The sequence below is a fragment of the Myotis davidii genome, unplaced genomic scaffold (genome assembly GCF_000327345.1).
Source record: "Myotis davidii unplaced genomic scaffold, ASM32734v1 scaffold115, whole genome shotgun sequence".
Taxonomy (NCBI): Eukaryota; Metazoa; Chordata; class Mammalia; order Chiroptera; family Vespertilionidae; genus Myotis; species Myotis davidii.
This window is the reverse complement of record NW_006291010.1, coordinates 3,903,543-3,912,969: the sequence shown is the minus strand read 5'-3', so window position 1 is coordinate 3,912,969 and position 9,427 is coordinate 3,903,543. Positions and strand designations below refer to the sequence as shown.

At 35.9% G+C, this 9,427-nt stretch overlaps 1 protein-coding gene across 8 annotated transcripts in view; it reads right to left on the bottom strand.

Annotated features, from left to right (window-relative positions):
* Positions 1-9,427, bottom strand: part of ECT2 (epithelial cell transforming 2) — a 54,966-nt gene that overhangs the window by 6,668 nt on the left and 38,871 nt on the right. For all 8 annotated transcript variants that reach the window (XM_015564180.1, XM_015564179.1, XM_015564181.1 and 5 more), the window contains 2 exons: positions 1,985-2,092; positions 695-841 (listed from right to left, as the gene is read on the bottom strand). In XM_015564180.1, the coding sequence (XP_015419666.1) occupies positions 695-841; positions 1,985-2,092 (255 nt within the window). The remainder of the gene's footprint in view (positions 1-694; positions 842-1,984; positions 2,093-9,427) is intronic.

Here is a 9,427-nt window from a genome sequence, read left to right as displayed (position 1 = left end):
CCAGAGGTATGTCTGACTGTCAGGTGGGCATCTCCCGAGGGGTCCCAGACTATGAGAGGGCACAGGCCAGGCTGAGGGACCCTCAGCCCCCACCACCGAGTGCACAAATTTTTGTGCACCGGGCCTCTAGTAATTTCATAATCATACATCACTCATATATTTAGTGGCAGTAATAAATGTTTGAAATGTCCTTAATATTTATTGTCTAATACTTCAGACACCATTGGGAATTTGTATTTTTCAGAACACATTTAAAAATATACATATGAATTCAGAATACATATCATCCTTTGAAGTCTACAGTTTCAGAAATAATATTCTACTCATCACAGAAACAGTAAACGGAAAAAAACTGTTATATTGCTGGGACCAATTTGTATAAACCGAACCATTGCTAATTAGGTTAGTAAAGTGAGAGGCCAGATTGAAACATGCTTTTTTCTTTAGACACTTTAGAGCATATCTCAATCTGAATAAAATTTCATATCAAATAAACTACATATTAAGTATGTCTCTATTTCTAGTTCATTAAAGTGATGTTTTCTCAGTTATCTTTACCTAACAAAAGATGTTAGAAGTTAAGAAGTATAAAAAAAATGGAGACATTAGATTTCCATCTTTAACATTAGCAAATTCCATACCAACTTCCATAAGTGTGAATAAGTCATTAGACCATCAAATCAAAGTCACTTACTGCTAATGATGATGTGCTAGACATACGACTCATTACATGCTTGTCACTGCTGAGAGGACTTCTTCCCTCCACTGAACTTTGGGATGTCATAAGAGCCCTTCGTAGAACTCTTCTTGGAGTTTTGGAGAAAGAGAATGCTCTTGTAACCTAGAATTTTAAGAAGTTACAATTAAGCCTAAAAAAAGTTTAATATAACTGATCAGAACAAATATACCTAAACAAAGCCAAATACACATGAAAAGTTTTTGTGCAAATAGTATTATCATAGATTTAGAATCTCTTTGGACAAAACACTGAGAAAATGTAGTACAGTAATAGTCCTCACTCAACATTGTCGTCCTCGATATGTTCTGTGACTTCAAGGGAAATGACATATAATAAAACCAATTTTATCACAGGCTAATTGATATAAACAAGAGTTAATTTCCTACAGCATTCTCATCAACATTATAATGAAACAACGCTGAACATTATTTAAAGACCTGCTGTATACTCGCATTCTTAGAGCACAACAGTCAAATGGAAGGAAAAAAGTGCAAGGATAAACCTGGCATGGGAGAGAAGAAACATGGCTTTTTTTTGTGTCTGATTTCACTAAAATTTAGTTGTGAGATCTTTAACCCAAAGCCATTTGAACCTCAATTTCCTTTTTGAAAAAGTGAAGGAGTCAATGCCATTCAATATATTTATCATATATCAAACATGCTGATCTTGGGAGGTATAAAGATGATTAAATAAAGTACAAACCTTCCCTTCAAAAGCAAAAACTTGTAAATCTAGCAGTAGACTATGGCTGCAAATTTCATCTAGACTATTAATACACTTGTTTTTCTACTTCTAAAAGGCCCAATATTCTTATGTAATCCTCAATAAGGTAAGCAGGGAAGTTATCTCCGATAAGGTAAGTAGGGAAGTTATATCCAGTGTTACAAGATTGAAACATATTGTGGTCAGGATCTCTGTTGTGTGCCCTTTGCTGAACAATATCTGAGGTGATATTCAAGATGAACGCACACAAATCTACATCTACAACACCATCAGAACATTTCTACTGAAGTAGAGTTCATAGAAATATCACTATAAAAAGAATATGAAGGTAACAGGTTATAATTACTGTACCAAAGAATTCACTAAACTAAAACTATTATCTCTGTGGGCCATTTCCTAAGCCCTCAAACCAACTTTGTTTTATAGACTATCTTTACACTGGTGTTTCTGGCAATATTATTTTAACGTAGTCTAAAAAATACTTTTTGGAGATATGTTAAATAATAATGCCAGGGGACTCACCCTTTTTGAAGTCTTTTTTATTGCTCTAGATGCCCTACTCAATGTACTGTCCATATCTTTTGTATTTACTTCAAAGGTTTCTGGATCAGCAGTGTAAATAAGATTTTCCTGTTCAAAAAATAAACATTTTTATTATTTTAAAATAAAATTTTAAAAATACACAACTGTTTTTAAAAAATCAAACCTTTAAGTACTTATCTTCATATGGGAGTATACTATATAAAAGAAGCTACTCAAGATTTTTGACATGCTTGACATAATTTCTATTATAAAATGTATTAATTTAAGGATAGTGGAAAATAAGCACTCAGTAAATAAAAAATCCATTGCAAGGACAATGGAGACCAAAGCAACTGGAAATCCTATATAATAAAAGGCTAATATGAAAATTGACCAAACAGCGGAATGACCTGTCACTATGACACACACTGACCATGAGGGGACAGACACTCAATGCAGGAGCTGCCCCCTAGTGGTCAGTACACTCCCACAGGGGGAGCGCTGCTCAGCCAGAAGCCGGGCTCATGGCTGGAGAGCACAGCGGCGGTGGCAGTGGCCTCTCCCACCTCCTTAGCAGGGTTAAGGATGTCCGACTGATGGCTTAGGCCCACTCTCCATGGACATCCCTCGAGGGCTCTCAGAATGTGAGAGGGCGCAGGCCAGGCTGAGGGACCTCCCCACCCCCACAAGTGCACAAATTTTATGCACCGGGCCTCTAAAATATATATATATATAAAATCTTACTAACAACCCTAAAACTGGTAAGTTAGAAATTTAGCATAATTTATATACTTAAGAATAATGCCTGCTACAAAATCAGTATCACAAAAATTAATTTAATTAGAAAAACCAAATCCACCCTGCCTTCTCTATCAGAAAAAAGACCCTCTCTTTTCTACTTGATCTACTTGCTAAATGACTCAGTTGCTTATCTAATCGCACTAAGGTTAACTGAGTACTTATAATTATCAGTAACTTTTAAAAACAATATTATAATTTTTTTCTGAGTTTTTTTTAAACCACATCATTATAAAATGCTTGTGGGAGAATTTTTAAATAAAATTACCTATAAACTCTACTAACCATTTACTATTTATATTTTGGTATATTCCTTACAGATATTTTCCTACATGCATAAAATACTTTATTGTGACAAAATTGGAATCATAGTTTTCTTTAAAATACCTCATTTGTTCCTTATAAGGCTATTCCTACATTTATACTAAAATGTATAGTAAATCTTGCCGGAAAGGGGACAGGGATCTTCTTTATTTCCTACTTTCTTGTTGGTTACTGCTGGCAAAGATGAAAACTATTAATATGCATGCATTTATATTTATTTGGCTACTTAACTCTAAGTGCTAGTAGTTTTCAATTGGTTGTCAATTATATAGACAACCATGTGAAAAATAATTCTTAATAGTTAACACCTTTTGCCAATCCATGAGAAACAAAGCAGTCAGGACTATGATTTAAGCTCTGGCTAACTCTGAGTCTCTCAACATCCCCACTCACATACTCCTTTGAGGTTTTGCATTATTAAGATTTCCTACATCTCACAGGAGACGGGATCACATTTCCTAAAATGCTGTACATATGGCACCATAAACTAAGCAAAGCTTTGACTTTAGTTTTATGAACTTAATTTTGTTTTCATTTCATTCAAATTTTTAAGTTTAATTTCATTTCAATTTGAATTTCATCCAATGAATAATATATTGAAAATCTATCTCATATTAGGTTTATATGGTCCTAGACATAGACACAAATTCAGAAAATGTTTTGACACAGATAATTTTGACAATTTTCTTCCATTATGTCTCATTTTAAAACTACAAGGTAATGTATCAATCATCACTCTGAAGTGGTCAACTTGTGACATTTTTTTAAAACTAAGAGCTGAAAAATCCAATCAAATTGTCAAAAAGCATTTGGAAATAATAAGAGAATTAATTTAATAAAAATAATGGGTTACAAAATTAACATCCACACATCAAAGATTTACCCATAAAAAAACAACAAAAACAGCTAAACTCACTCACTTATATTATCTAGAATCATTGTGTCCCATCCTTTAGTGTGTGCCACAGGGATTTCCTCAAACTTTGTAATCATGTTTATAGCTTAGAGAATCTGATTTGGTCAATTTAAAATGATACCAATAATAGGCATTTATATTAACAACTTACTATGTATGGCTAATAACCAGCATAATAATAATAATTTTAAATAGAAATTATATTAACTCCAGTATAAATATTATTGGCTCAGAAGCACAAACTCTTCTTGTATATGTTATATCTTCAATCTATTTCTCATGTAGTTAGAAATTCTAGTTCTACAATATTGAATATTATTGAATATTGAATGAATACTGCTACTATAATTAGTGATAAAAGTACTAAGTGTTAGCATAAGACATTTAATTATCAAGTTACTTCAAAACTATTCAAATTGAGGGAGAAGGAGTATAACATTGCTTAAATTCATTTGTTAATAAAAATATACTTTTGACATTAGAGGTTAGAAATCTGTAATGGCTTCAGCAAAGCCACCATCTGACTTCAGGTGATATATAAGCCTTAAGAGTATAGTGTAGACAACGAAATTAAAGGTTACATGTTGGCAAGAGACTGAAAACACATACCTAAGTATTCTGAGAAAAAAATTTTCAACAAATTAAAACTTAACCTTTAAATTTGGAATAACAGAATATGGGACATCACATCCATGAGAAGAAAAATTATGGAGAGTTTTAACCAAGAATAAGGATACCTGGAATCTAATGTTAACTTTATGCTCTTAGCCTTAGTTTATACATGTAAAATAATGATATTAGATTAAATGTTCTTTCAGGCTGAAAATTTTAATTCTTTTTTTAATTTAAATTCTTTACTGTTCAAAGTATTATATAAGTTTCCTTGAAAATTTTATTTAAGTCATTAACAAATGAAATTAGTCTAGAATAAAATAGTTATACTTATTTTACTCAATTATTTAAGCTCCAATTATTTAGGGCACCAATAGATACATAATAAATAGGATAGAAACTACTGATTAAAAGAATCAGATATTTTCATCTCTTAGATCTTTTGCATATATATATATATACACACACACATATAAATATACGCACACACACAAACAAATATTTAAAAATACTTTCTCTTTAGCATGGCAAATGTTCTCAAATGATACGACACTGACTCAGGACTTTTTAAAACTTTACTCTCTGCAGTATTTTAAATGTGAGAAAGATCTCAACTGAAGTCAATATGTGAATTTACAGACATATTTCTTAGTAACAAAATGTGACAACTTGAAAAACATTCTCTTTAAGACAGTATAAATCAGGACATAGCTAAATGTTTGCTGCCATCTTGTGGCTAATTTTACTTTATGAAATTTGTTTCCTTAGTTGTTAATATTCAAACTAGAGACCCGGTGCATAAAATTGGGGGGGTGGGGGGGGCCGTATCCCTCAGCCCAGCCTGCATCCTCTTGCAATCCAGGACCCCTCATGTCCATACCTCTCGCATGCACCAGTGACCATACTTTATATTCATACAGGTGAAAGGCATCTTGCTATTGTGTGGGCAGCTACATTTTTTTTGCCCTGATTATAAAAAGTAGTACATACTTTTTATACATGATCCTTCTGAGGCAGTAGTACCATTTTCCCCTCTTATGGGTGGAAAAACTGAAGCAGAGAGAAGTAATTGGCTTTGTCACACAGTTATAAGTGTCAGAATCAGGGCTGACAAAATGTGCAAGCCAGAGTTCATGCATGTCATCTCTGCATCATCCTGTTTTTTCAGTGTTAGAGTAGCCTTGTCAGGTTTTAATTTTTAAATCTAAGAGACTGTTCCTCTAGGCCTGGCTGGTGATCAGGACCATCTGTGGGGCAACCGATAAGCGGGGCGATCGGGAGGGGCCCCCACTGGCACCTGCCTTGGCTGGCAACCTGGCACTGCCAGCTGGCTGGCCCTGACTCCCAATCAGCACCACTGGTCATCTGCCTCCTGGTAGTCGGTGCGTGTCATAGCAACTGGTCGTACTGCCGTTCAGTTGATTTGCATATTAGGGCTTTATTACATAAAACTAGAGGCCTGGTGCACGGATTTGTGCACCGGTGTGGTCCCTGAGCCTGGCCTGTGCCCTCTCACAATATGGGACCCCTCAGGGGATGTCAGATAGCCAGTTTCAGCCTGATCCCTGCAGGCCTGATCCAGACAGGAGGGAGCCCAATCATGTGAGTTGAGCGTCTGTCCCCTGGTGGTCAGTGTGTGTCAAAGTGACCGATCAACTGGTCGTTTGGTTGCTTAGGCTTTTATATATACTAGAGGCCTGGTGCACGAAATTCATGCATGGGTAGGATTCCTAGGCCTGTCAGCGATCAGGACCAATCAGGGCCTTCCGGCTGCCAGCCAGGGCCTTCCTTTGTTCCATGCCACCCTCTGGTGATCAGTGCACGTCATAACGAGCAATCAAACTTCTGCTCTCCCGGTCGAACTCCTGAGGGGACACTTTGCATATTAGCCTTTTATATACATACTAGAGTCCCGGTGCACGAAATCAGTGCATGTGGGGGAAGGGGGTAACCCTCAGCCTGGCCTGCATCCTCTCGCAGTCCAGGAGCCCTCTGGGGATGTCTAACTGATGGCTTAGGCCCACTCACCATGGGATATCCTTAAGGCTGTCAGTTGGACATCCTTAACGCTGCCATGGAGGCGAGAGAGGTTCTCACCACCGCTGCTGCGCTTGCCAGCCGTGAGCCCGGCTTCTGGCTAAGTGGCGCTCCCCCTGTGGGAGCGCACTGACCACCAGGGGGGCAGCTCCTGCATTGAGCGTCTGCCCCCTGGTGGTCAGTGTGCACCATAGCAACCAGTTGCTCTGCCATTCGGTCGATTTGCTTATTATTTGCTTATTATCCTTTTATTATATAGGATAGATTCTAGAATTATTAGCTATCTTGTAGCTAGTAATTCAATAGATTGTGTTTTTAAAAAAATTTTCCATTAACTGTTTATGCTTCAGTTTTATAGTTATAAATTCAAAAAGGACTGCTTAAGCCATCTACTCTGACATCTTGATAAATGAAGGAGTAATTTCTAAAATAGGCAATCACTATAATGCAAGGATCTCTTTTGTATATGAATACCTAGACCAGGGGTCCTCAAACTACAGCCCGCGGGCCACCTGCAAATACAAATATTGTATGGGTTCCCGTTTTGTTTTTTTACTTCAAAATAAGATATGTGCAGTGTGCACAGGAATTTGTTCATAGTTTTTTTTTAAACTATAGTCCGGCCCTCCAACAGTCTGAGGTACAGTGAACTGGCCCCCTGTTTAAAAAGTTTGAGGACCCCTGACCTAGACCAATGAAAAACAATTCTTCCATATAATGAGCAATTTTGTAAGCTCTATAACAAAAACTGTCTCCATCATTTTTCTAGCCAACATTCTGTTTTATGCATTAACATTGCATTACTTCTATAAACCATTTTGTGGAACAAACATCCTTTATTTACAACATATTTTTGACCTATAGAAATGTTCAAAAGCAAAAAGAAAAAAAGTCTATTTACTGTTTTAAACATTTAGGTAGGACATTCTAGCCATGTATTATCTACTTTATAAACCATAATAATTATACCTCAAATATCTTTCATAAGAAGACTTAACTATGATAAAATAAGCATTTTACTGTCATAGGAATGTCCAAGCAATGTGAGTTACAGTACTATTGTACTGAGAAGGGTGATCTATCAATACATTATCTTCTTATCATTTGTATGTGTCCTAAAATTTGAGAATATATACCATGTTGAAGAGAATGTATTTTTAAATATATATACAAAAGATGCAAAAGACAAAAAAAATCTGATTTTTGAAACAGTAGTTTCTGTCTTTCTAATATATATTCATTGGTACCCTAAATAATTGTAGCTTAAATAATTAAGAGCAAAATAAGTATAACTATTTTATTATAGACTAATTTCATTTGTCATACCCATTTGTAAATGCCTTAAGAATTAAAATTTTCAGGCTGAAAGAACATTTAATCTATTATCATTATTTTACATGTGAAAACTAAGGCCAAGAGCATAAAGCTAACATTAGATTCCAGGTATCCTTATTCTTGTAACTCTCCATAGTTTTTCTCCTTGTGGATATGATGTCCCATATTCTGTTATTTCAAATTTACAGGTTAAAATTTTAATTTGTTGAAAATTTTTTTCTCAAAATACTTAGGTGTGTATTTTTGGTCTCTTGACAACTTGCAACCTTTAATTGTGTTGTCCATACACTTAAGGCTCATATATCACCTGAATGATATATGAATTTTTTAATAAACTTATGTTATTTGTGCAAAAATGGTAGTCTATATCTATAGCATGTCTCACCACTAATGATGAAGAAAGTAAATTATCTTTTATAGGACCTATATTTTATCCAAGAGCTACTATGGGCGTCCTGAATTCTGATAGTCGTTTAACTTTGATAATTTGAATTTCTCATGTATCTTCACATTAATCTGTATCAGTGGTTCTCAACCTTCCTAATGTCGCGACCCTTTAACACAGTTCCTCATGTTGTTGTGACCCCCAATTTCATTGTTACAAATTGAACATAATTAAAGCATAGTGATTAATCACAAGAACAATATGTAATTATATATGTGTTTTCCGATGGTGTTAGGCGACCCTTGTGAAAGGGGTCGTTAGACCCCCAAAAGGGTTGCGACCCACAGGTTGAGAACCACTGATCTATATAGTATAAAAATAATTATATATTCTGTATGTACATATTCACAATTCTCATTTAATTTTAAGAGGCTGGACTGAGAAAACTGGATTGGCTACTCTCCTGATAGGAAACGCAACTGGCTTTATCTCATTATTGCTTGCAGTCAGATAAGGAAACAGCAGAACAGAATACCCTCTATTTTACAAACAGCCAGGCCTAAGAGCTTCCATGAAAATCACAGGGTACAAGTCCCAAAAGCCTCACCCAATCAGAGTCAGAGGAGCTATAAGGTTAAAAGGGCCTTCCATAAACTAGCAACTGAGTGTTTCATGTGTCTATATTTTTAAAATATCTTTTCCAAAACAATTTATTAAACCAGCTTTCCTCAATACACACAAAACTAAAACTATTATATTCACAATTAGCAATTAACAATTAGAAATGCATAGGTTTAGCTTGAATGCACTGCCATGGAGTTTTAACTCTTCATAATAGACTAAGGGCCTGGTGCACGAAATTCGTGCACTGGGTGGGGGTGGGGGGGAGTGTCCCTCAGCCCAGCCTGCCCCCTCTCACATACTGGGAGCCCTCAGGCGTTGACCCCCATCAATCTCCAATCGCAGGATCGGCCCCTTGCCCAGGCCTGACGCCTCTGTCAGAGGCGTCAGGCCTGGGCAGGGGACCCTCATTTCC